The 27711-nt window shown below is 42.8% G+C and overlaps 1 protein-coding gene across 1 annotated transcript in view; it reads right to left on the bottom strand.

The window, feature by feature from the left end:
* Window positions 1–2458: 2458 nt before the first annotated feature.
* LOC119821699 (proto-oncogene tyrosine-protein kinase ROS-like) overlaps window positions 2459–27711 on the bottom strand; it is a 28038-nt gene continuing 2785 nt past the window's right edge. The window contains exons 3-8 of the mRNA XM_038340835.1: window positions 18403–18447; window positions 14668–14727; window positions 13067–13093; window positions 9205–9265; window positions 4017–4165; window positions 2459–2589 (exon numbers count right to left, since the gene is read on the bottom strand). Coding sequence (XP_038196763.1) covers window positions 2470–2589; window positions 4017–4165; window positions 9205–9265; window positions 13067–13093; window positions 14668–14727; window positions 18403–18447 — 462 coding nt within the window. The 3' untranslated portion in view covers window positions 2459–2469. The remainder of the gene's footprint in view (window positions 2590–4016; window positions 4166–9204; window positions 9266–13066; window positions 13094–14667; window positions 14728–18402; window positions 18448–27711) is intronic.

Raw genomic sequence — 27711 nt, 5'->3', positions numbered from 1 at the left:
ATACATTCTTCTCTTACGTCATTCAAAGCCTTCCAGAGAGTCCGTCCCTGATCACCCAGCCAATCCAAAAGTGGGTCCCACCCTCAGCCATTTCTTTACGGCCTATGTTACTTTTTCATTTTGCATTTACTCCTACGTCACTAGGAGTGGTTTAATAAAGAGCTGAGTAGCCAAAAGCTAGGCAGAAAGAGGTTAGGTAGGGCTTCTGGGAACAGAGAGGTCTCTGAGGAGAGAGAGAAAGGAGGGTCACCAGTCAGACACAGAGGAAGCAGGACATGAAGGAGGAGAAATAAAAGCCACGAGTCATATGGCAAAATATAGACCTAATAGAAATGTGTTATTTTAAGTTATAAGAGTTAGTTAGAAACAAAAGCTAGTGGCCAAGCAGTGTTTTTATGAATAACAGTTTATGTGTGGTTATCTCAGGTGTAAGCTAGCCGGTGGTTGGAACAAACAGCAGCCCTCGCCTTACAATAAGGCCAAGTTTTCATAATTAAGAAGTCTATGTGTCATTATTAGGGAGCTGGCAGAACCAAGAAAGACTTGCTATGGGTTCTGCTCTGCAAATCCAAGCTTTCCTTTAAGTGGGTTAATGACTCAAATCTAGCACACGGTAGGAAAGTGCAAGTGGATCTCTGTGAGATCAAGGCCAGCCTCATCTACTTTGAGAGGTCCACAAAAGTGCTACCCAACCCTGTCTTATAAAAACAACAAAACAAACAAACAAAAAGTCTCTTTAAAAGTTTTCAAATCTTTCTAAATATACAGTGTCTCCTAACTGTGGTTCCTTGAGGAAAAAAAATGAACATTTTTCTGCACTAAGAAGGAAGGGCACAGCCACAATCAAATCAGAGCCAAACCAAAATTCGACACCATGGAACACCAAGCGCTTGGTGTCTGGTTCCACTCACAGTCCTCCAGGCTCAAAGGAACCTTCATCCCTTCTCCATCTCAGCTCCCTGACTACACATAGCTCGTCTTCTAGTCTCAGGCCTACTCTACTCTACAGACGCTGTTGTCCTCGATGGTCTCCCCATGGTACTGTGCATTCTCACAATTATAAAAGGCTCTGGCAGCAACCAGGCTGAACTTTCACTAAGATCCTGGGCTCTCTCTTCAGGGACCTCTGTTCATGCCACATAAAACCAAGCTTCACTTCTCTCCTTGACCCCTTTCATCAACCTAGAGTTCTACTACACTAGAGGTTTGGGGCCATCCCTAAAGGCATCTCCTGGTCTTACAAAGTACCAAGCTCAGCAGCTCTTCATAACCCTCATCCTGTCAGCACCTGGGATACTCTTACACATTCCAAGTTCGGTTGCCAGAAGGAGGTACAACCTCAGTTGCCTCTGTTCCACTGTGTCTTTGTGCTGACCCTGAAGAAACACTACCGGAAGATTTCACTTCAGCAATGAGATCTCTTCTTAACCACCACGAACGTTGAGACCAGAGGACCAGAATCAATGGCCCCAGAAGCCGAGGTTTCACGTTAGTCCCCCCTGTTCATCACAACCAACTCTTCGGCTCCAGCTGGCCAGAGCCAACATATTCTTAAATCGAATATCACATAAATAGCTCTAATAGAGTCTTGGCTTCCCTCTGAAATTTCACAAGCCACGTCTTCTTTGTCTGCATTGCTCTCAAAGTCCTTATCTTCCGAGCTCCCACGAAACAGCCCACTGAGCTCTGAACACTCAATAGCTTTTCTAGACCAAAGTTCAACTCCTTCCACCATCTTTCCGAAAAAAAAAAAAAAAAATGACCAGACCTGTCTCTAGGCAACAACATGGCAACAATCAAGTCTCTAGTACCAGTTTCTGTCTTAGTTGGGGTTTCCATTGCTGTGATAAAGGACAGGGACAAAAGCATCTGGGGAAGAAAAGCTTTATTCTGGCTTCCAATCACAGTCCGTCACGAAGGAGTCAGTGCAGGGACTTGAGGCTGAAAGGCGTGAACTAAAGCATGGACCATAAAGGAAGGCTGGATACTGGCTCATTCCCCTTGACTTGCTCAACCTGCTTTCTTACACAACCCAGGAACAAGCTGCCCCGGATGGCCTCTCCCACGGTAGGCTGGGCCCTCTCCCATCAATCATTAATCAAGAAAATGCTTGAAAAGAAAAGGCCAAACTAATGTAACCAATTCTTCAGTTGAGGTTCCCTCTTCCTAATGACTCTAGCTTGTGTCGCGTTAACATAACTACCCAGAAGCCCTTATTCATGTGTTTAGTAGTGGCCATGTTTCCCCTCTACCAATGTAGGTTTGACAAGAGTAGAGGTCATAGTTGCTGACCACTGAGGAATTCTGAACATTACCTGGCACACAGTTAAGGACTCAAAGGCTAAATGGAATACCAAGGAAATCAATTTCTTTCATTGCTTAAAACAAACACAAATTAAACCAAAAACTTCGAATAATGTTCTTACTTCACCAATGGCATATGTATGCCTACCTCCATAAGGATGAGTTCTATAACTGGGACTTGGTGGGGAATAAAGATGCAGCTGGCTGTGAAGATCCAAACCCCTCGGAAAATATATCAGTGAACGGATGCAGGGGCTCCACCACGTATGAGAGCTTGGGCACAGTCTAGATCCAGGAGAGAGCAAAAGTCAGCATGCGTCCAATCACCGTGGCCCACTGAGACACAGAGTTTCAGATCATTTGGGTGTGCCTTTGGAGAAGGGGCTGCCCAGAATCCTGCTGTGTGGGCAACAGCCCAGGAGCCGAGCTTCCAGACACCAGTCTGCATTAATCACAGCATTCGCTCCTTCAGGGAAAGCTAAGCATTCGTGACCCAGCACTTATCTCAAGGACTTACTTGAATTTTCCCATGTTACTACACTTGGTACATTAGGCTATCTTTTTTTCCGAATGTGCTCATGCTTTCCCAAAAGGGACCTACTATAAGCCTACTATAAACCAGGCAGAAGTAGTGCGTGCCTTTCATCCCAGCACTCAGGAGGCAGAGGCAGGCGGATCTCTGTGAGTTCAAGGTCAGCCTTGTCTACAAGAGCTAGTTCCAGGACAGGCTCCAAAGCCACAGAGAAAACCCTGTCTTGGGGAAAAAAAGAAAAGAAAAAGAAAGAAAGGAAGGAAGGAAGGAAGGAAGGAAGGAAGAAAGAAAGAAAGAAAGAAAGAAAGAAAGAAAGAAAGAAAGAAAGAAAGAAAGAAAAGAAAGCCTACTATAACCCACTCTTCTAAATTAGAGACCCTTCAAGAATCTCCCTCCTGCCCTCAACACCAGTTGGAATCACTTAGAGGATGGTAATGGACAAAAAGCAAAAATGGTTCTATGATGCTATGCTGATGGAATTATATATGTGACATGTATCTTTTTCTTCATAAGGGTTTCCAGAGTAGCAGAGATTAAGGTTCAGTTAATCCAGCCACTGTGCTCAATCGTTGCTAGAATGCATTAAGGTCAACAAGTTATTTTCTCTGTCCACATGAGAGATTCCTTAAACCCCCAGTAGAAGCTTGAAACATCAGATAGTAGCAAACCCTACATATAAACACCATAATGCCAATCCTGTGAGAGTTCGCTCAATAATCTTACTAGGGGCTGTCTGATCGATGACTGGTGTATACGGTGCAGAAAATTGAGCCTGTGTGATTGACTTTCCAATGAGCGAGAGCTCCTCAGAATCTGTAATTTAAAACTTCCACTTCATTTCAGTGGTGGTGGTGGCGTTGGTGAGTTTGGCTTGGTTTGGTTTTCAGGCAGGGTTTATTTCATAGTTCATGCTAGCCTGGAATTTTCCACATAGCCCACGCTGGCCTCAAACTCACAATACTTCCACCTCAGCCCACCAAGTAGTGAGACGACAGCCCCATGCCACCACACCTGGCTTCAATCTTTTTTTAAATACTTTCCATTTAAAAATTGTAAATAACATCTGAGCACAGGCGACTGAAACTTTGGAAACTGAAACCACAGGTAAGGATATCTTGGAGCTTTGAATAATGTGGGGGACAAAATGTCTTTGTTTAGATAAGAAAATAGCTTTGCATACCTCTGTGTATGTCCAGCTTCCTGGAAGCCGGTCATATTTCCACTGGATGATGTATTTTACTCCAGAGATGTTGGCAGGGTTCCATCGTAATGTCACGCTGTGAGTTCCAATGGAAGACGCAAAGGGTGCTGTCGGGAGCTCTGTACTTTCTGGAAGGAAACCACATGTCAATCACTAGTCACTCCGTGGTTGGGTGTGGCTGTTTTGTCTGGGCCTCTCCTGCTAAATAACACATCTGAGTATAAATTATATTCAAAGCAGTCTGTCTTTTTTCTCACAGGAAGGCAACATGGTGTTCTGAGACTGACCAGTCTTTTCTTACGGCCCCATTTTCTTACAGGCAAAGGGAGGAGAAGCCAAAACCTTGTCTGTGGTATAGTAGAAGCATCCAGGGCATGGAATTCCAAGGCATTTTCAAACTTTACTATCGCTGCGGATCCTGACACTATGCCTTCTTTACTGTAGACAGCAGGGTGTGTTACAGAGTAAAGCCAGCTTCGTGCAATGCTGGAGATCAAACCCAAGGCTTCATGTGAACTACATCCTCAGTCCCAGCAAACTGTTCTCATATGCACCAAGTTATTGCTTTTACCCCAAAGACTACATGCTCCCCTGGTCTGTGTTACAACACATGTCATGGCTTCTCAAAACTGGGGTCACTGTGGTATACATTTAGTAGGGACTTCTCAAGTCAGTGCTAGATTTCTGCAAGGTATATGCTACTAAAATGACATTACCTTATATTAGTCTTTTTATTTTTCCTAAACTCATGATGGATTTAAGACTTCAAATTTCATTTATTGAAAAAGCACTGTACTGATTGTCAGATTGGCAAGGAGCTTAAAAATATTAAATGCAGATCCTGAGAACCTCACTCTCTTAGAGGTGAATAGTGAGACAATTTTCATCACTACAAATAATAAATATGGACTAATTAAAACTCCTTTCCAAAATATAGAAAGCTTAAAGCCATTGTCATCTCAGAATGACACAGAACTCAACACAACCCCTCTCGGTTGACTGCTCCATTTCCGTTTATTTGGGGCTGTTAAAACCACACAGGTAAAGCCCAGCTCCACCTTCTTCCTTTACAGTAAACCCTTAAGTATCCATCGCTGGTGTAGGTTGTGGACACCTGAAAGAGGTGTCCAGCGATGGCGCTGGCAGTGAGAAAGATGGCCAGGAGGCACAGGAGCCAGAGTTGTGTAAGCACGGGTAGAAGAAAGTTTCAAAACCACAGGGATGCATACAGAACAACACCGGCGAAGCGGGGCCATTCTAAAACATCACAGCAATAATAGGTCAACTGAGAAGCAGCACATGAAGCAGGGTTGCTCTAAATGAGCTTCATCCTACATCCGGGGCTCTGAAACCACAGCAGCGACGTAACTACAGCTGCGTCTCTACTATCTCCATGACCCCAGGCAACTATTTAAACACTGCACTCCAATTTTCCCATCTGACAAGTGGGATTAGTTATCTCATTTACTGCCTGTGAAGACAAAGGGAGCTGGTAAATTAAGGAGAACAGCAGAGCCTTACTCAAAGATGCTTAATTAAAAATAGCTGTTGTGGGGGGAGACGACTCAGTGGGTAAAACGCTTGCCATGCAAGTCTGACAACGTGAATTCAGAACCTGTGTAAAAATGCTGGACGAGGTGGCATGTGTCTTTTTTTTGGTTTAATGGTTTTTTTTTTTTTTTTTTTTTGAGACAGGGTTTTTCAGTAGCTATGGAGCCAGTCTTGGAGCTTGCCCTGTAGACCAGACTGCACTCGAACTTATAGAGATCTGCTTGCCTCTGCCTCCCAAGTGCTGTAAATAAAGGCATGTGCCACCACTACCCAGCTGGCATATGTCTTAATCCTAGCACTTTTACAGGAAGGCAGAAGGTAGAAACGGGCGAATCTTCCAGAAACTCACTGGCCATGGAGTACGTAGCACAGTGGGGGAAAAAAGAAAAGAGACCCTGCCTCAAAATAGGTGGAAGGTGAAGACTGACTCCTGTACAAGCACCATGACACATGTGCATCCCCATACACACAACATACGCTACACACACAAACACACACACACAGAGAGAGAGAGATTAGTAGATTGTTATTTTGATGCATTGCTAGCAATTAACACTTCCTACCACATAGAAATGAATATAACTCATCTAAAATCAAATAAAAAGCCCAGCCAGAATAAATAAGTGCAGTAATTCATTAGAGATGGACCTGTGGGCGGGCAATAAATGCCTTTACCTAGTCTTGACACATCATTTTTGAGCCATATAGCACAGATCCAAAGCCAATGAGAAATTTAAGTAAAAATTGATTATCTTATAATCTAGCACAATTATATAACTGTAATCAAGGTAATAATATATTACAGAATATAAGAAAGGGATGTGAGTCCGGTTTGCACTTTTCAGTTCTGACATTCTTGGTTTCGGTAAATTTGCCATGGTTCTGTGGAATGGAGGAATTATCTGACCATTTGCTCTGTTAGACATCGTGACTTCAGAAGTGTGTGTCCCAACTGCTTAGCAGATGCTTAAGACAGTGGCACATGTTCCAGGCCTGGTGGTTCACAGCTGCCATCCCAGCACTCAGGAGGCTCAGGCAGGCTAAAGATCGCCAAGCGTGGAGGCCAGTTACGCAGTGAGTTTCGGGCCAGCCAGGCTGAATCTTTCTCTAAACAGCAATAACAAAGTGCACAAAGGCTCTGCCAACATGGCAGGGAGGGTAAGGGTGCTTGCTTGTCAGCCTGAAGATGTTGGTTGAAAGCCGCTTGTTAGTTCCCAGTTGCTCGGGCCCAAAATAACCACTCAGAAACTGTATTAATTAAATCACTGTTTGGCCCATTAGCTCTAACTTCTTATCAGCTAACTCTTACATCTTAATTTAGCCCATTTCTATTAATCTGTGTATCATCATGAGGTCATGGCCTACCAGCAAAGTTTCAGTGCCAGTGTGTCTGTCTCCCTGACTCCACCTCCTTTCTCCCAGCATTCCATTTAGTCCCCTCCTCCCCCCAACCCCGCCTAGCTCTGTTCCTCTATAGCTCTGCTATAGGCCCAAAGCAGTTCCTTTATTAACCAATGATATTCACAGTATACAGAGGGGAATCCCACATCATGATGATCTTAGTCCAAGTCACCCACATGGTGGAAGGAGGCAGGAGGATCTCTGTGAGTTCAAGACCAGTCTGATTTAAAAAGAGCTCCTAGACAGCCAGAGCTGTCACACAGAGCAACCCTGTCTCAAAAACCCTAGAAGTAAAATAAAACTTCTGTTGTTGTTTTGAGACAGGATTTCCCCATGTAATAGCTCTGACTGTCCAGAAACTCACTTTGTAGACCAAACTGGCCTCGAACTCACAGAGATCCACTTGCCTCTGCCTCCCAAGTGCTGGGATTAAAGGTGTGTGCCACCCAGCTAAAACAAAACTTTTAAAATTAAAATAAATAAATGAAACTTAAAAATCTTTAGATAGCACAAAAAGGACTGAATTATATTTTCATTTCAACCTTAAAAAAAATTACTGTATGATAATTGCACTCATGTGCCCCCTGAACACTTCATAACTTTCCCAGGGGCAAGATCTAATCGAGCATTGCCATAGTAACTGCCTGTCTCCTACTGCACTTTTTAATGAAAGTTTTTTGTTTCAATAGACATCACCAAAAGTATCAGCCTTATTAGCAATGAAGTCGTGGGAAAGAGTGTAGTAGGATCTACTGTTACGTCACACGTAAGCAGCAGATCCAACAGATGTCCATAACCCCTGTATCCCTGAGGACTGTATTTCTTGTATCCCCCCCCACCCTCAGGGTGCGATGATGCCTTCAGGTGCTTCCATGATACCTGGGGGTGTTTCTGGGCACCACTTGGAAACCACAAATACAAACTGTTATCCATAGTTAACTTTCACAGTGTAGTTGGAAAGATTGCCACACATCTGCCCATTACAGAAATGCAGAGTATTTCTTTCTGTTTCTTCTGTTTATGAGACACTAAAGGGCAGCATATGCTGGGACAGCACGCAATACACTCCCCTCAATTCCCAACAGCCCCTGGGAGCAAGGAACCAGCCTCTGAGAGAAGAGTGACAGCTTACAGAAGAGCCAAAAAACCCACCCAGTCTGCTAAAATCTGTCAGTGGGAGGAGACTCTGGGGAATCTGCTGGATTCCACTAACATCATCAAGGCTGAGCTGTCAAAATGCAGGCCCTTCAGACATCATGGAGAACCAGTGCACTAGGATGAAGCCCCCTACTTAAACACACCCAGTCCAGTTTCAAATTAGGCCCAGGGATCTGACATGCACAGGAGTTTTCCACCCATTCCCAATCCAACCCTGGGAGGCACAGCTTCTAAACACTCACAAAGCCCTACTGTCTTTTCTGAGTGGCCATGCACAAAGTACATTCTTTACTGAATTACTATTAGCCGAACCACGTACTTCGCATTAAATAAATTATTCTGATTCCTTCAGCTCATCAAAATAGCAGCCCTCCTTAATATCAAGTCTGCTCAGGATGTGGTACCTCCTCCCTCACTGGGGTTGAGCCAGGTATGTAGCTCATCAGGGGAGTTCTAGCCTAGCAAGCACAAGACCTTGGGATTTAATCCCAAGAACCACATAAAACTAAACGCGTTGGTGCACACCAGTATTCTCAGAATAGAAGCAGAAGCAGGAGGATCAGGAGTTCAAATCCTGATAGCTCTATATCAAATCCAATGCCTTTTAAACTTGTGAGAACCTGAGATATATATGATATAAATATATATATATGTGTGTGTGTGTGTGTGTGTGTGTGTGTGTGTGTGTGGTGTGTGTATCTACTGACCTCAGTCATGTTTCCTATGGCCTGTATTTTATATACAAGAGTCTAGTGGTTCTTCATCAGCATGGCCTTAGTGTTTGAAATCACAAAGGTATTTTTTTTTCACATACAAATGTTTTGGGTTTTGAGACCTCTGCAGTCCAGGCTGGTCTTGAACTCACTGCAATCCTCCTACCTCAGCCTCCTGGATGCTGGGACTACAGTTGAGAGCCACACTAGCCTTTTATACAAATATTTTCAATGCTGTTGAGATACAGCAGTGTAGGTTCTGTGAGCGGAGCAGAGCTCCCTTATCCTTTCCTAAATCCCCTGGCAGCGGCGATTACTTCATGACGTCAGCAGTGTTTTCTCACCCAGCACTTCCTCTTCGTAGGTGCCCTCTGCAGTGCTGCAGCCGACCTCACAGGCCTCCCTCTGTGGAAGACAAGCGGCATGAGTCAGTGCCTTGGAACTGTGTTTGCTGATAGACTTCAACCACAATCGGGAACCTAAGTGCCTTATCTATCTTTATAATTGGGGTGAGGTGGCACCTGCATGTCATCCTAGCCCTTTCCAGGCAGAGGCATGAATTTAAGGCCACCCTTAGCTACTCAAAAAGTGTGGGGCACCCTGAGCTTTATAAGAACCTGCCTCTCCAACTCAGCCTACAGAGCAAGTTCCAGCACAGTCAGGGCTAAACATAGAAAAAAACCCTATCTCGAAAAACAGAAAGAAAGAAAGAAAGAAAGAAAGAAAGAAAGAAAGAAAGAAAGAAAGAAAGAAAGAAAGAAAGAAAGAAAGGAAGGAAGGAAGGAAGAAAGGAAGAAAGGAAGAAAGCAAGCAAGCTCTGGTGGGTTTTAGTGACCTCCAAAATTGTGTGATCACCACAATGTGATTTTCGAACATTCTCCTCATGCCGGGGAAGAAACCCAACAGGGTGTCCTTATCTACTGCAGTTTCTTCTATTTCATTCCGTTGGCGGCGACTCTTGATTTGCTGAATTCATTCCGTGGCCCTGTCATTTTATAGTTTGGAAAAAAAAAAACCTCCGAGCTTAATAGTTCACTTTTGTTTTTACCACCTAGGTTAAACGTTTGATGAGCTGAAAACCTAAAATTCCAACCCAACATAAATGCATTTGGTTGTCTATTTGTTGTGCTATCTCTACTCTTCCTTAGAATTAAAAATTAACTACAAGTTCTACAATAGCCAAGCATTCTAATGGGTATCTTCGTACCAATACTGACTTTTAAGATCTACAACAGCCTAACCAGGATAGACACCTTATCTCCTCAGAGCAAAAAAAGAGTACACATTTGAGGACTGAAACCCAAACTGCCTGCAGCTCTTGACAGGTGCATTGCCCTCCACCACAGAGAAAAGAAACCGGCAAGGAGAAAGCACACATCGTAAAACTCCAGTGAGGTTGGGGCTGTGCTCAACCTCCCCGGTGTCCTTGAGTTTATCATTGCGATCCCAGGAACACCCTGCTGTCAGTTTCCCAATGATGGTAGGTACCGCGGCACAATGCATCTGCCCTGGGAAGAAGAGCTGGGACATGCAAATATTAACTTTGAGATGTTTGAGCTTTGCACTGAGAGGAAGACGAGCACGATAAGCCCAGGGTTGCTTAGTTAAGGATTAATTCAAATACCATGGTGTGGGCCTGGGCTTGTTTAACTTAAAGGTATGTGTACTTGTCACATCCTCTCTGGAAATTTGAGGAAAGCTCATTTAGCATATCCACCCACTGTGGAGAAGACACAAACCAAGAGGCAACAAAAGCATTACATAAAATAAAGGTTTTTCCTTTAAGAAAAAAAAGACTTTGTTTAGAAACATGTATTACTTAGAAATATAGGCCAATCTGGAAAAAAAAATGAAGGAAGAAAACTGTGGCCCTGTTTTTTCCTGCCCCCCCCCCCAAGAGAATGTATAGAATAAACTCTGTCAATCTGAGAGTTTAAACATCTCAAGTGGAGACGACACTGTCAGCTGCGCTGCCCCACGCATGAAGACAAAGCAACATCAGGCTTTAAATAAGGGCATCCTGCATTTCCCAAGTCTAAGGGACCTGGAGCGATCATAGAGGTGGTTGTATCAAAGCAGTTCACAGAAACTGAAGCAGAAGCTTCTAGATGGGACATTTATCTATTTATTCCAGGATACCTGGCTGCCAACACTTCTCCGCCCAGGGCCTTATCCATCTGCCATCTTAAGTTCTACCCTCACTCCCATTTTCCCACAGTGCTGAGACCATCTTTATTATCTCTTGGCTTCCCAGGCTGGCTCATGGGCTGCCTGCCTCTTTCCTCATTTTCTTAACACAAGGAAGAAACACTCTCCAACCTCCGTATGGATGGCAACATTCTTCCCCGAAAAAGCTTTCATTCATTCAAGGATATGTATTTGCTGCCCCAGGTGTTGTTCCGGGCGGCAAACAAGACAGGTAAGTTCCCTACCTTTCTGGAACTTACATTGTCTTAGAAGGGGTATAAAATAAAGGGTTGACAAGTTTAAAGCAAACACCTCAGATAACGAAAGTGTGTGACTGAGTGTTGTGGCAAGAGGATCAAAGTTCTGGGCCGTGACTAGGAGACTTTCTTTAGTGTGGTCAGCTGGAACAACCAAGACTTTAAGCAATTACAGGAAGCAGGGAGAGTGTTGGTACGAGAGAGACACCTAGATGGTTGTAGAAGAGTTGAAACCCTGTGTCTGGCATAGAGAACATTACTTCATTTTTATTTGTTTGTTTGTTGGTTTGTTTATATGCTGGGGGAGGAGGCTCACACCATGGCCCAAAGATGAAGATCAGAGAACAGCTTCAGGGGTCATTTCTCTCCTTTTACCACATGGTGGCCTGGTATCAAACTCGGGTCATCAGGTTTGGCAGTAGGCTGCTCCACTCACTGTGCCATCTTGCCATCCCATAACCAGGTTTTAAACTGAACAATAATAACATTTCTTCACAAATAAGCAAGGGCAAATGCGATTCAGAGTGTTGGCCAAGGATTTTGGTGAATAAAAGTGATTAAAAGGATTCCCTTTGGGGTTTGGCTTTGATCTGTTCCAGTTTTATTTTCGGATCTCTGTAGGCTGGCCTCAAACATGTGATTTCACCTGCTTTTGCCTCCTACATGTTAGGGATACAGATGTACAGCACCACAGCTGGCCTAAGAAGTCTCCAGCAATGTGCTGTGAATATGTATAGTGGAGCACTCTGTGTCTGGAGAAAGAAAATGCAATCTTGTAGCCCAGCTGCCAAGCAGAGTCCCATCCCCAGAACCCACTTGGTAAAAGGAGAGAGATGATTCCTGCAAGCCGTCCTCTGACTTCCACGCATGTGCATGAACACATCCACCTACCCAACACAAACATCAAAAGAATAAGTAAACCTAAAGAAAAGAAAAAAAGAAAATGCTCTCTGCAGGAATATCCCAGAATGCATTCTTCTCTCCTTTCTTCCCTGTCATATTCGGCCTTCCCTTGGTCCAGGACAGGAAATTACAGTCTTCTAGATGAGACTACAGTCTGTCCTTGGACTCAGGTTATACATTTGTGTAGATTTCTCATATTCAGACAACTGGGAGACAAGAATATTTGCTATTGCATCTTAACTGAATGTACATGCACACTTGTTTTGTGTAAACATAGACCTTAAAAGCTATTTAAACTGAACACGGTAGCGCAGGCTAGTAAATGCACTTGGCAGTAGAGGCAGGAGGACCAGAACTCAAAGTTATCCTTAGCTACAGAGAGTGTTCGAGTTCAGTCTGGCATACATGAGATGTCTCAAAAAGAAGGAGGAGAGGGAGAAGGGGACACGAGCTACTTGCACAACACTTGCAATAACTGTGGACAGTGAACTATACATGATTTGAAGGATGGAGGATGTAGAGACGTACGTAGGTCGTGTGCATATAGTACTGCATTCTCAACGAGGGGTTTGAATATGCAAGAGTTTGTGAATTTGGGGAGTTTCTGAAGCCTGTTCTGCTTGGACACGGACAGATGATGGTTTATGTATACATGTGAATTTGTATGTATCTACCTACATATTAATAAAGACTAACAGATATACATGGATACATTAAACGGCAAATGTCTGTGCCAAAATGAGATTAGACCCTCATTTATGACTGAGAAATTCTTCATCTTCCTTTAGTAGCCTTTGGAAGTCTAAGAACTCACACTTGGGTTTGATTATATCTTCTTTGTAAGTGGTTATGAACTCACCTCAGAAATGGTGGTGTAAGTATCATTCTGCATAGAAAATAAAAGGAAAGGGAAGTTAATGTCCTGAACGATGCAGATAACTTCAGTGATTCGGCTGTGCATTTCCTACAACTGAACTTCTTTCCGCGGCTGATAATCATCAGTAAGTCAAACAAGTGGGGTTGGAGAGATGGCTCAGCGGTTAAGAGCAGTGGCTGCTCTTCCAGAGGTCATGAGTTCGGGTCCCAGCAACCACTTGGCAGCTCACTACTCTCTGTAGGGGGATCTGATGCCCTCTTCTGGCATAAAGGCATACATGCAGATAGAACACTCATACATAAAATAAATAAATATTTTTTAAAAGATGAATAAGTAGCAGTTGATATAGTCATAATGGCATATGCCTGTAATCCCAGCACTTGGAAACTGATGGAGGAGGATCTCAAATTTAAGAACATATGGAGACCCTGCTTCAAAATAAATAAATAAAGTTGAGTCTATTGTGTGAATAGCTTAAACGTTATGACATTTGGTCGGGTGGTGATGGTGAATGCTTTTAATCCCAGCACTCAGGAGGCAAAAGCAGGTGAATCTCTGAGTTCCAGGCTAGCCTGGTCGACAGAAATAGTTCCTGGACAGGCTCCAAAGCTACACAGAGAAACCCTGTCTCAAGAAAAAAAATGATATTTGTGTCAGTAGGAAAATAGTTAAGCGGGTTATCTACCAGAAAATCTCAGTGGACTGGGAGAAGCCTGTAATAGACCAGGCTAGGAAATTTTACTGCAGCTCAAGAGAGACAAATTGAAATGAAAACCACTTGGAGCTCTAACTAGCAAAGGCCAGCAATTTCCTCTGCCCACATTGGTGGCTTCCTGTATGGTTGCCTGGCAACAAATGGTATTCTCACTCATGCACTCAGCAAGAATCAGTAGCTGCTTTGTGCCCACCCTGGTCAGTGGAGGAGACGTGGTCTAGAAAAGCTGAGTGCTTCATGCCCTGTAGGAACCTACATAGTGGCATCAATGATATTAAACACTTAACTAGACAAATAATTAAGTTGCAGATTGTAACGGTGTGTAAGAATAACTCAGTCCAGACAACAAACACTCTGTTTGCAAAATTAATTCTATAATGCACACAGCCACAAGTGAGAACAGGCATAAATAAGTTTTATAACTGAGGTCTACAAAGCAAGAAAAATTATGAAGGTACACATATGAAGAATTAGTTGTTTATAGAGATTCGTGATGCTTGTATCCCAAGCTGGGTTCAAACACTAAGTCACTCCTGCTTCTGACTCCAGGGTGATTGGGTCACAGTTACAGGTTGCAAACCCAACTTTAACATCCTCAAATAAGTGTCATCGTTATAATTTAGGTCGCTAACAGAAAATGATATTAGGGAAGTGGGCTGTGGCTCAGTCGATAAATTGCTAGCCCAGTTCAACCCCCAGTGTCTCATAAACTGATGTGGGGGCATATGATTATAATCCCAGCACTCCAGGGAGAGAGAGTAGGAAGATCAGAAATTTAAGGTCATCCTTAGCTACATATGAGTTTTGAGGCCAGCCTGAGCTACCTTGGGCCCTGTCTCAAAAATACGCAACAATAGTAAATACTTACACACTTTAATGCACACTTTTCCTGATCTACAGAGCTCCAAAACTGACATCCTTGGATGCACTGCAAGAGATAACACGACATGGGGTGAATAAAGAATTGTGAATTTTTGGTTACTTGAGAGTATATAGTAAGAAAAGTACCACTTTGTATTTTAGAAATACGAATGCATTGGCTAAGATAAGCCCCCTGGACTACCGGAGCTGCGTATTTACAGACAGGGCACAGTGTGGCTGGCTGCAAGATGTCAGGACTGCAAAGTGGAGTTAAGTCCTATGCAAGATGGCACCCCAAAAGCACCCAATAACCTGTCGGCTGGGTAGACGTCAACCAGTAATGTCCAGGACAGCAAGACATCAAGTGTATCCTGGGTCTCCAGTTGTCCTCATACAACCAACAAGACTCACAACCAGGACCTTCAGGGACTACCAGGCAGAATGTCAAAGCTAGTAAGTAGACCATTTCTGAATCTGTTCCCTTCTGGCTGCTTTTACACCAAAACTGCCCTCAGATGTCCTCCTCCAGCTGTGCTGGTCTCCTGTTGGACTGCTGGCCCATGGCTCCTGCTTCATCTCTGCCTGTCACTCTCCCAGGCCGCGTGCTGCTAACCCCCATAACTGTGCCTGACTTCCTAACAAGCTCCACCCAGACCTGCACTCCCACCCAGACCTGCACTCCTGCGTCAGACACCCACACCTGAGTCACTACAGATTACACACTGTATCCCTCATATCCAAACATTCTCCCATTTGTACGCTTGAGTGGCCTAAAACAAGAACCCAGGTACGTTTTCTTTCTCTAACTCCTAACCCTCATATACCACAAACAAAGCACCCCCAAGTCCTACTGACCCACCTGGTCACTAGCCAAGTTCTCGCTGGCTCCCTACTCACCGTCTCAGCTGTCTGATGCGTCCCTTCACAACGTGCTAAATGCTCATGGAGGACCCCTCTCGATTGCCTCTTTGGAAGAGGTCTTTTTTCAAACCAAATGAGGCCTGGGGGCATAGGACTTTAATCGCAGCACTGAGGAGGCAGAGGCAGGTAGGTCATTATAACATGAAGGTTATCCTGGTCTATACATCAAGTTCCAGGGTACCCAAGGTTACATAGACCCCCGTCTTAAAAATAAAAACACCTGGTCACATATTCATTCGTTTGTTTATTTATTTTTGTTTTGTTTTGTTTTGTTGAGCTCAAGGTGTTAGTTCTCACCTATTGATCCAGTCCTTGCCTACCTACTGCCATATTTCTCCAGCATGATGGTCATGGATCCTAGCCCCCTAAAACTGTAAGTCCCAAATAAACTCTCTCTTCTATGAGTTGTTTTGGCTGTGGTATCTTTTCACAGCAATAGAAAATAACTAAAACAATATTCCAGCATAGAAGTAGCACATTGGTTTATGTTTGGCTTATATTGTGTCAGAATTCCTGATTTTAAAAGTTGATGCTGACCACTTGCACAATAGTGGAACCACTGTTGCAGAGGTGACCAATTGCTCTCTAATTGGACCTAAGGCTCACTCCGGAGTAGTCTGTAGCTGTAAACCCGCTCTAAAACCCATGGTGGAGAAGATGCCAGGCCTTGTACAGGGACTGAATACTGTTTTTCAGCTAAATTGACATCATTTCAAACTGCCTTGTAAAATTTGTGTTTACATCCTTAGGCAAAAGTGATTCTCAACCTTAACCACAGAAGCCTCTTTTTCCAGTGAACAGTGAATACAGAGATTCGTGGCTGCCGGATAGCTAAGAGTACACAGCAGAAGCATGCTCAGTCCTGAACAAGACATTTATACCACCTCCTCTACAGCTCAGGCAACACTGTAGAGCACAGGTGGAAGGAATGTAAGAAGCAGAAGATAGGTCTTCAAAACACCCTATGTCTGAGTAAGACACACAGCCATAGGAATCATGAACTCAAAGAAGTTAAGGTCCCTATACTCAGTTCACACAAGAATGGGTCCACTAACAGTCAGACATGGATGGAGGAGGGACTCGGGGGCCTATCTCTCACTGCTGAATTATTTGCTAATGAGATTCATGGAGAAAGGAGTTGTTGCCTTCAGTCTTTCCCCACCCGAGACCCCACCAGTCTCTAAATGGGTAGTTCCAATCCAATAGTCACATAGATGGTCTTATTGACACTAAATAAGTCACAAAATCAAACCAAAAGTTGAGAATCTAGAAAAGAGGCTGATAGGACTAAGTGGGGATTTTTGGAGATGAGACAGAGATGGAAAAGAGGAAGAGGGAATAATCGGGTGCATTATATACATGTACGCAATTGTCAAAAACAAGCTGAAATTTTCTAAATTTGACTTGGAATTAGGAAAGAATTTCTAATCATTTCTGAAATTACCCTAAATATATTTTCACCATTTTACATTACATATCTATGCAAAGAAGTGTTTTGGCATAAACAATTATAAACTTAAAATATCTGTCAACTGGAAAATGTTAAAGATGCACCACCAAATATTTAGCTCAAGGGCTAGAGAAACGATTCAGGGGCTGAGAGCATTTGCTGCTCTTGCAAAAAAAGACACGGGTTCAGTTCCCAGCACCAATTTACAGGAGTTAGTTCTTTCCTTCCACCATACTAGTCTTGGGATTAACTCATTTGGCCCAATTGGTAGCCAGCACTTTTTCCCACTTGGCCGTCTCCAAATCTGACTTAGACCATTGTCCCATATACACCTGAGATTGTGGGAAAGCTCTTCAGAGGGAAAAGGACCTCAACTGGGAAAAGTTTAAGAATCTTTGTTCTAGAAAACTCTTCTTCTTTCAGTCTGAAGGGCTTGCAGGCAAATGAGGTGGTCTTTGATCCTGTGTATCCTCTTCGATGTCCACCATAACAACACTACTGTGTTTTCTGTCCATAGTTTTGTGTACGTATCTCAAAAGTTTGTGGTTCCTTCAAACACAGGCCCCAGGTGTAAACCTCTTCTGCTGTAGGTTTGAAAAAAATGGCTCCCATAAGAAGAGGCACTATTAGGAGCTATGGCCTTGTTGGAGGAAGTGTGGCACTGTGGAAGTGGGCTTTGAGTTTTCCTTTGCTCAAGCTATGCTCAGGGTGACACACAGTTGCTTCTGCTGCCTGTGGATCGAGATATAGAACTCTCAGCTCCATCTCCATCACCGTGTCTGCCTGCACGCCGCCCACTAAGATGATAATAGACCAAGCCTCTGAAACTGTAAGTGAGTCCTAATTAAATGGTTTCCCTTCATAAGAGTTGCTGTGGTCACGGTGTCTCCTCACAGCCACAGAAACCATAACTAAGACATCTGCCTAGCCCAGTGCCTGCCACATACGCATGTTGAGTCAGTAAACATTTGGTGAATAAGTGAATATACATGCCGAAAAGTAATAAAACCACAAAACATAATTGCTGAATGAAATAACAAAATTATATAGCCAAACCTTCTCAGACAACACACAATAAAATAAATAAAATATTGTCATAATTCAAACACCCAGTTGTGTAGGTAAAACATGGATTTATATTAGTCCTAAAACATGGATTTATATTAGTCCTTTGCTTCCTCTACTTTAACATATTTCATTTTTAACGAATTCTATAATTCAGACTTCTCACTATTTCCAAAAAACCTTTCTTTCACCAAAGATGAGTAAATAAGATTTAAGAATTACTCTTGTTGTGTAATAAAACAGACCAATATTCCCTTTTTTAAAACCAACACAAACTGTAAAGTTCTTGATAATAGAAGTACTTACCGCCTCATTCAGATTGTACGGTGGCCCAATGTCAAGCTGTTTGCCCTGAAAAGAGAAGGGACAATAAACGTTGTCAAGAGCATCAATACCCCACCAGTGCACCATTATACCATTTTTTAAGTTTCATGGAATTCAGTTCTCATTGTTTGCTAATTGTAGAGTAACTTGCCAAGTGTTTCCAAGTCATTTGATCTGGCATGAAGCTGGACAAAAGGCTGATGCAAATTACAGATGTCTTGCCTAGGAATCGCGCAGCACCTACAAGGATGGGGGTGAGACTGTGGCCCGGCAAGGAAGACAGACCCTCATGGCGAATTAAACAGACCTGGGGATTAGGAAACTGATTCAAAGGTCTCCTGAATTAGAAAAGAACTAGTTTCAATTTTTTCCCTTTTCTTTCCAATTACTCAGTAACTGTAGGAAAGCACACAAATTTGGAATGTCATATTTAATAAAATATAAATTCTCTCTTTAGTTTTCACATGCTTGAAATTTTCAGGGTGACATTTATGGAGCTACTGGGGGGTTCTCAACCTGTGGGTCACAATCCCTTTTCAGAGGTTGCATATGATTATTCTGCATATCAGATATTTGCATTACAATTCATAACAGCAGCAAAATTACAGTTATGAAGTAGCAACAAAAATAATTTTATAGTTGGGGGTCATCACAACCTGAGGAACTGTATTAAACTGCATTAGGAAGGTTGAAGACCACTGGGCTAGAAAGATGGAGCCACAATTTAAGAGCATTGGCTCTTCCAGAAGACATGGGGTTCTATTCTGAGTATCCACATGGTGACACACAACCATCTGTGACTCCAGTTCTCAGGAATCTGACACCCTCTTCTGGCCTCTGCAGACACTAAGTGTAAACATGGTGCAAAGACACGTAGGCAGAACACTCATACACATAAACAATAAGGTAAAAAGTGAGGGAAAAATTGAAAAGGAAGCTTTTGTGGTGGCTAGAGAGACAGCTCATTGGTTCAGAGTGCCACCTGTGCAGAGGACCTGCGTTTAGTTGCCCCGCACCCACATCAGGCTTCTCACTAGCACCTGCAACTGCATCCTCAGGGGATGGAGCACCTTCTTCCGGTCTCCACAGACGCCTGCACCCACATGCAGATACCCACACCGGGACACTCACACACATGCAAATTACTTTAAATGACAAGTACTGTCTTAATGCTTTTGTTTCATTTTGTTTTATCTTCCTGGTTTTGGAAACAGGGTCTCATGTAGCACAGGATGGCCTCCAACTTGCTATGTAATCTTGGAAGGTACAAGAGGATAGTGACTCAGAACGTGATTGCGTTTACTTGTTTCTTGTTTGTTCTGTTTTGTTTTATTTTTTCCCCCGTGCTGGGAGTCAGATCCAGAGCCTCCTATATGCTAGGCAAACACTTAAGAAAGTTTTCTATGGTTGGTTTGTTACTTGAAGTTAGGAACTGGGTTTTTTGTTTTTTGGGTTGTTTTTTTTTTTTTTTTTTGGTTTGTTTTTGTAGTGGTGGTGCTTTTCGAAAAATAAAAAAACTCTTCATTTATAGGAAGATTATAAAGAATGGCAATGTTGGATCCATAATGCTCAGGGTAAGTGATTGTCACATGAATATGAGCTACTTTTATTCATGCTCTGCTCTACTGACTGATTAAAACCATAGGCAGAGGCAACCTACATGTACATTTCTATTACTGGTCAGTCCTGAGCAGAACCTCTGTGATTTGGTTTGACTTGGTTTTGTCTGGTCTAGTGAAACAGTATTTCTCACACACCCTAGACTAGCCTAGACCCTTCAATCCAACTGCCTCACCTCCTGAGTCCAGAGATACAGGATTGCAACATTCTATCTGCCCAAAGAGTGTCTACCTTAGGAGATTGCTGAAGAAGGAAGTTCACAGGCCTTAGTCCGAAATGAACAGCTATGGGCAACTAAGGAATGCTGAGAGAGGAAGGAAATAGCCTTCCCTAGGGAAGAGCAGCATTGGTTATTCAATACCAAATGGTCAGCCCTGAGAACTTATGAATTCTAGTGGCATTGTATGAATTGAGCAGATGGCATCATCTCTGTATTTATGGATATATATATACATATATATATATTAAAATAAGATGAAAAAGGCTACGTATTTGAAAGAGAACAAAAGGTTGGGTACATGGGAAGATTTAGGGGAGGAAAGGGAAAAGGGAAATGATAAAATTGTATTATAAACTCACAAAAATTTTTTAAAAATTAAAAAGAATAGTTTCCTAAGTTGGGTGTGGTGGCACATAACCTTGATACCAGCACTCAGGAGGCAATGGCAGGTGGATCTCTGTGAGTTTGAGGCCAGCCTGGTCTACACAGTAGGTTCCAAGCCAATCAAGACTATAGTGAGACCATATCTCAAAATGCAAAACAAAAAAGGTTTGTTGATATGAAACACTGAGTTAGAAATGTAATCAATATAGCAAGGGACATAGTATTCATCCTTGGCTTCCAGTTCTATAAACAAAATATGTCCCTGGAGATGATTTTTAAAAAAAAAAGTCCCGAGAAGGATGAAAGCGTGGTTTAAGCATTCAGTATGACCTCTGAAGATACGGTGCTATCACAGGAGACAGCCCATTCCGAAGATAATGGTATACCCCATCCCTCCCATGCATTTCAGGCTTCTTTTCAGGACTCAGAGAAATGCCTGATGGGTAACTACTGTCCAATACTTACACGCAAAAGAAATGATTAGAAGCAGACGCCTTCAGGCCCCCCCCCCACACACACACACAAATTCAAAAGCTGTAGGACTTTGTGTTGCCTTTATCCAAGGACTTCACACTGTGAGGTTAATTTGAAATCAAACTCAGGATTGAAAAGACAAACATTTTCATCCTTGGTGATTTATACTCGAAAGGAAGACGGGAGTTTATTTTTTATAACAAGTAATAACAACACTTGTATTCACAGAGAACTCTGACATTTAAGTAATTTTGTAACCTCTTGAGGGGGTTATGTGGGTTTTTATTATTGCTGTTTTGTTTAGCTTCGCTCTGTTGTTTTGGCTTCTTTTATTACACTTGTCTACTGTGGAGCAGTGGGGTGTCTTGCGACAGCATGCATGGACATCAGAAGATAACTTAAGGAGTCAGCTCTGTCCTCCCATTGTGTGAGCCCTGGGGGTCTAAACGTTGGTTATCAGACTTGGCAGCGAGTGTCTCTTAACCGCCTGCCAGCCCTGTTGTTGTTGTTGTTGTTGTTGTTGTTGGTTGGTTTTTTTTGTTGTTGTTGTTCTGTTTTGTTTTTCTGTTTTTGTTTTTTGAGGTAAAGCCTCATGTTGGCCTTAAACTCACTAAGTAGTCAAACACGGCCTTGTTCTCCTATCTCTTGCCTCCACCTCTGAAGTACTGGGATTATTGGTGTGAGCCACCATACCGAACTTCCAAAATGTTTAATAGGACTTTGCTTCCATGAACTTGCTCAAAATGAAGCTTTGGTTCCTATAGGATGATTAAATCCTAACCATACCAAATCAGGTGAAAGATAACTGATTCATAATTGATTATTTTCCCATCCCTTCAAAATCATGTTAGCTCATAAAGGCAAAAGAGAAGATGCTGGGTTGAGCTTGTGTCCATGTTAAACATGGAGAAAGGAGAAGATTCCTAATGGCTACAAAGCCATATTGCAGCAGGCATGAATCCCTAGAACCGCTAGAGAGGAAATTCAACCAGTTGTACAGACACCTGCCACGAGGTCTTGGCAAGCCAGCCTTTGTCAGGTCTGTGGTTTTCTGAGGGAGTGAATTATGTAGGCACTTTCCCAACCTCTGTTCCCTTGCCAACCCCCTCGCAATCACCACAGATCACGGTTCTAAAATCATCCCTACGTCCCAGGCCAGGCACGTTTATAGTTGTCTTATGTTAAATCTCAATAGGTGTTCTCAACAATGCTACATAACATGTACTGTTCCTAACCCTGTTTTATAGCCGAGGCCCAAAGTTTAGTAAACTGCTCGGGTTCCGGTTTCAAAGAGCAAGGAAGTCGTGAGCTCTGTGAACGTGCACAAGTGCTCTTTGTGGACCTTCAGCAGTCCCTGCAAAGCTCCAGTGAGTTAGCTACCTCCAACACACAAACCTGGTCCCACATCACAGACCTCTTCACCCAACACCTACTCCTTGACTATCCTGGCACCTGAGCTGGAACTAATCGAATTCTTAACTTCCTCCCTTACAAACGGGACCAAGCAGAATGGCCTGCATTTTACCTCATCTTAACATACAGTAGTTGCTCCTTAAGAGATGTGTTTGACTTAGTATTTCTCATTTCACATCTAAGAAGAAGAATACTTAATCCGGAAGCCAGTTATGCTGCTTCATACCTGTAACCCCAGCTTTCAGATAACTAAGACAGGGGATTGCTTCAAATTCCAGGCCAGAGAATGAGATCCTGACTCAAGAAAAGACCCCCCTCTACAAAAAAGGGAAAAAATAACCAAATAAGGTTGAAGTCATAGCATTCTGAGAAGATTCAAACAATGTACTTGTATAATACAATTTTTTATGGTTTTACCTATCAATTTAAAAAAAAACAAAGATGGGGAATAACTTGGTGGTACAGCACTAGCCTGCCATATACAAGGTTCAAGGCTCAAACACAGCACTGTCAAATAGAAGCACATAGATTTTAGATTTCTTTCTTAAGAATTATTAAGTGTTGGAAAGATGGTTTAGAGCATTTATTGCTCTTGCAGAGGACCTGGGTTCTCAGCACCCAGAGTGGCTCACAACCATCTAAAGTTCCACTTCCACGGGGTCTGATACCCTCTTGGGCTGTTCCACAGCACCAAGCACTCAGGCAATACACAGATATATACACAAAAAGTTTAGCCGGGCATGGTGGCTCATGGCTCTAATCCTGGCACTTGGGAGGCAGAGACAGGTATATCTCTGTGAGTTTGAGGCCAGCCTGGTCTACAACATGAGTTCCAGGACATCCAGAGCTATACAGAGAAACCCTGACTTGAAAAAAAACTGGAAAAAAAATTTCTGTTTAGCGCAAACTCTTAGGAACTTCTCTCCCTGACATGTGCAACTTTGCGATATGCAGCCTTTCACACAGACTCATGATTAGTTATGCAATAATCTCAAGTAATTTTTGATGTGCAGGGCTAAAAAATATCATTTTTGATATTTATAAATAACTTTTTTCTTAAAATTTATAATGTGCATTCTAATCTATAGTGAATATCAACCCCAGCTTGCTCGCACCTTTATAAACCATGAGCTTTTCTGCATAAATATTTCTATCTTTATCAAGCTAATGGCAGAAATAAATATTAGTTTCCCTTTTCAGTTCTGTCTTTGGTCTAAGGTTGACTATCATCACATGCATTTATAGGTTTTTTTTCTTTAATTTTATTATATTTATTGGAGGGGGTTGAACAAGTCACAGGACACATGTGGAAGTCAGAGAACAATTTGCAAGAGTAGGTCCTCTCGGCCGTATGGTTCCTAGGGACTGGACCCAGGTCACTAGGCTTGAAGGAGTCCTAGGGAATGAACCCAGACCACTAGGCTTGACTGAGTCCTAGGAATTGAGCCCAGGCCACTAGACTTTGTCGAGTCCTAGGAATTGAACCCAGATCATAAGGCTTAGCTGCATCTTAGGGCTTGAACACAAGTCACTAGTCTTGGCTGAGTTCTAGGGACTGAACCCAGATCACTACTAGGCTTGGCCAAGTCCTAGGGACTGAACCCAGTCCACCAGACTAGGCGTCTTCACCCACTTAGCCATCTCGCCAGCCCTAAAGCTCTTTTTTGTGGTTATTCATATTCTTATTTTAAGTGCTTTTATTTATATCCAGTTGGTTAATTTAACGTAATAGCTTTTTCCACACTGAAACTTTCTCTGTGTCATTTCTGGTTTTTTTCTAATAGACAGAATAATTGAGGTTTTAAATAATTAAATTGTTAGGAAGTCTGGATCTGTTTTAGGTGTTTTTTAATTTAATTTTATTCTTTTTCTAGACTGGCTCTCTATGCAACAGCGCTGGCTGTCCTCGAACTCAATCTGTAGAGCAAGTTGGCCTTGAACTCAGAGATTCACCTGTCTCTGCCTCCCGAGTGCTGGGATTAAAAGTGTGCACCCCCACTGCCTGGCCCAGGCTTTTCTAAGATTTATTTATTTTACTATGTGTATATGAATGTTTTGCCTGCATATGTGTATGTACACCATGTGCCTGCCTGTCGGATCCCTAGATCTAGGACTTCATATGGTTGTGAGCCACCATATAGCTCATGAGAAATAAACCCGGATCCTCTGCAAGGAAGAGTGCTTTTAACCTTAAGCCACCTCTCCAGCCCATTTTTGGCTTTTCAAGGCATTCCCACTCCTGGGCTTTTGGCATAACCTCCTGTAAATTTGGCTACTATTTTAATGAGAAAAAGTAGTGGGCTGTTTGGTTTGGTTTAGTTTGGTTTTTTTCTAATGTGCTTTGGTTTTTGTTATTTGACTGCTGGTATTTCAATCATACCCTTTATTTACAGCTCTGAGAAGTTATTCGAACCTGGTGGTTAATGGGGGGATTTTTTTTTAAGTGCACGGTTCCTTATGGGGCATTATGGTGCTATAATTTCAAAACTTGTGAAGTAAAACCCAGAGGATTGGGCATTCAAAGTCGTCCAGATATAATGGGGGTTTAAAAGCCAACCTATATAATCCCCAACTCAAAAAAAAATGGTGGGGTGGGGTGGGGCTTTATTAGTTTGGATCTTTATCTATAAAGCTGGGCATGGTGGTGCCCAGCTACAAGCCCTGCACTTGGGAGGAAGAGGAAGAAAGAGGGTTGCAGGCTATTATACAGCCTGGTCTGTATAATGAGTTCCAGGCCATCAGGACCACACAAGACACTGTCTTGGGGGCTGGAAGGGTGGCTCAGCAGTTACGAGTTTTTGTTGTTCCTGAAGATGACCTGGGTTCGGGTGTCAGCGCTCGTGTGGTGGCCTCACCACCATCTCTACCACCAGTTCCAGGGGATCAACACCCTCTTCTAAGCCCCACAGGGGCTGCACCTACATGCATGCTGGCAAAACATTCACACACATAAAATAATTTTTTAAAATCTAGCCAACACTTTTAATCCCAACACTTAGGAGGCAGAGGCAGGCAGGTAGATCTCTGAGTTCAAAGCCAGCCTGGTCTACAAAGCAAGTTCTTGGGACAGCCAGGGTTACACAGAGACACCCTGTCTCAAAAAGTAAATAAGTAAATAAATAAGTACATAAATAAATAGCCTTTTAAAAATGCTTAAAGTTCCTGTCACAAGAAAAACAAAGAATGAATTTCCATCTTTATCTTTACTCCCTATGTAAGCTATGTACATAGCTTTAGATCTGGATTATTTTCCATTTTCTACCCAGTCTGTTTCTACGTGAAAACAGACTGTGAACATTTCTAGAGGTTGTGCCGAATTAGGGGATGAGGGCTTTACTCCATAATCTCATTAGGATTTGTTTTTCTTATTTTAAGTTATGGGATAGGGGGAATTCAAGTGTGCACTTGAGTACCAGGGCCTCAAAGGCTAGAGGCATCAGATCCATCCGGAGCTGGAGTTACAGGTGGCTGTGAGCCACCCAATATGGGGCTAGGAAACAATCTTAAGGCCTCTGCAAGAGCAGTATGTGCTCTTAACCAGAAAGGGGTCTCTCCAGCATCCACCTGACCCAGTTATTTTGTCGTTGATGTTTATGTTATGTTGACATATGAAAAAGGTACTGATATTTGCACGTGTTTTTTTAAACAGGGCAGCCTCCTGAGCCCTGTTTTCTAACTGTCTTTTAGCTGGTTCCTTTGGAACTTTATAAGTAAATTTTAAACTGCATTGGCATTATCCTCTAATTTGCAAAGATGAAACTATGAAACAGTACTTGAGCAACTTTTAACTGTCTAATGATCAAAATTTTGACACTTCAGCATACTGCAACTTGTGAGGGCACCGGTCACAAAATGGGTTTCCTTGAGTTCCCAGCTGCAGCCACTGCAGAATTGCAGGTGCATAGTTTCCCAGGGACTCTACTGAATAGGACTGACACTGCTGGATTCAGCTCAGTTGTTAAATCGTTGCTAAAGCTGAGAAAAGTGTAATGAAGCTAAGCCTTTAATTTGCCGCTGTGCCCTCAGGACCTACAGTGAAACGCACTTCTACAAATAATAAGCTATGAATCTTTGGGGGTTTTCTTTGTTTTCTGTGATATCCAGTGGTATTGGAATTTGCTATTTTTTTTTCTGCAGCACATGGCATCTAGAATTCAAATACAAAGCCATTAGTATACTGAGCTCATATATAGGCTCCCTCAGTCCATGTGAAACGCCCCCTGCTCAGCAAGAACTCAAGCTGGTGCTTTCCCCCACACTTCTAACATTCTTCTCTGTGGTTGGCTGCCATCACTGTCTGCTTCGCTGCATGGCCCAAGGTACCCAGGAGCTCACTCTGTAGCCCAGACTGGCTTCAAACCTGTATTGATTCTGTATCTGCTGGGGCTAGAGGCATGAATCACCATGCCTGACTTCATCCCAGCATTCTTTTATTCAAGAATGTGTCTCATGTCTACATGGAAAAGATAATGCCTTAATGTCAACCGCCCATCAAAAGTTTGAAATCAAGATGTTCATGGCAGCAAATGTCCACATCAAAAAGGACAGCAGGAAATAACAAAGTGGGGTACATCATGCCACACAGTGGCTGCATTCAGATGTCCATCCACCTGCTGCTGCCCCCACCTGTGTGGGAGGCCCAGCTCAGAACACTCTTAAAACATTTACTGGTCAAACCAGCAGACTGTGTCTCTCACAATTGCCACCTCAGGGGCTGTGCCCTCCTCTGTAGGTGGTGAACGGAAGGCAGCCCAACAAAGGAACTGACTGTCTGTCCGAGCTGCCAAACCCTGAGGACATGGGGCCCCACACACAGAGAACAATAAGGAGAGCTAGAAACAAAATGAAGACGTTCATTGTTTTCAGAACTCCAGTCAGTTTCCGAAGCAAGGGAATGGGCAACTTGCAGTGGGTACACTCATGACAGAGCACTCTAAATACGCTAAGAGCTTGTTTCCATAGAATTGCGGGATATAGAGGGAAATTCGTAATATAATGGGAAGTGAGACGGGTGTATATAAAATTATATGTATGCTGAAGGCAGTCACAATGGCTTGCTCCTGTAATTCTAACCCTAGGCAAGCTGAGGCAATGAGGATTGCCCTCGAGTTTGAGGACAGTATATACATATATACCATATACCAAAATATATTTGAGAAAAATACCAAAAGAAAAAATAA

Source organism: Arvicola amphibius, chromosome 8 (genome assembly GCF_903992535.2).
Source record: "Arvicola amphibius chromosome 8, mArvAmp1.2, whole genome shotgun sequence".
Lineage (NCBI taxonomy): Eukaryota > Metazoa > Chordata > Mammalia > Rodentia > Cricetidae > Arvicola > Arvicola amphibius.
The sequence above is the reverse complement of the archived record's forward strand: the minus strand, read 5'-3'. Positions and strand labels throughout refer to the sequence as shown.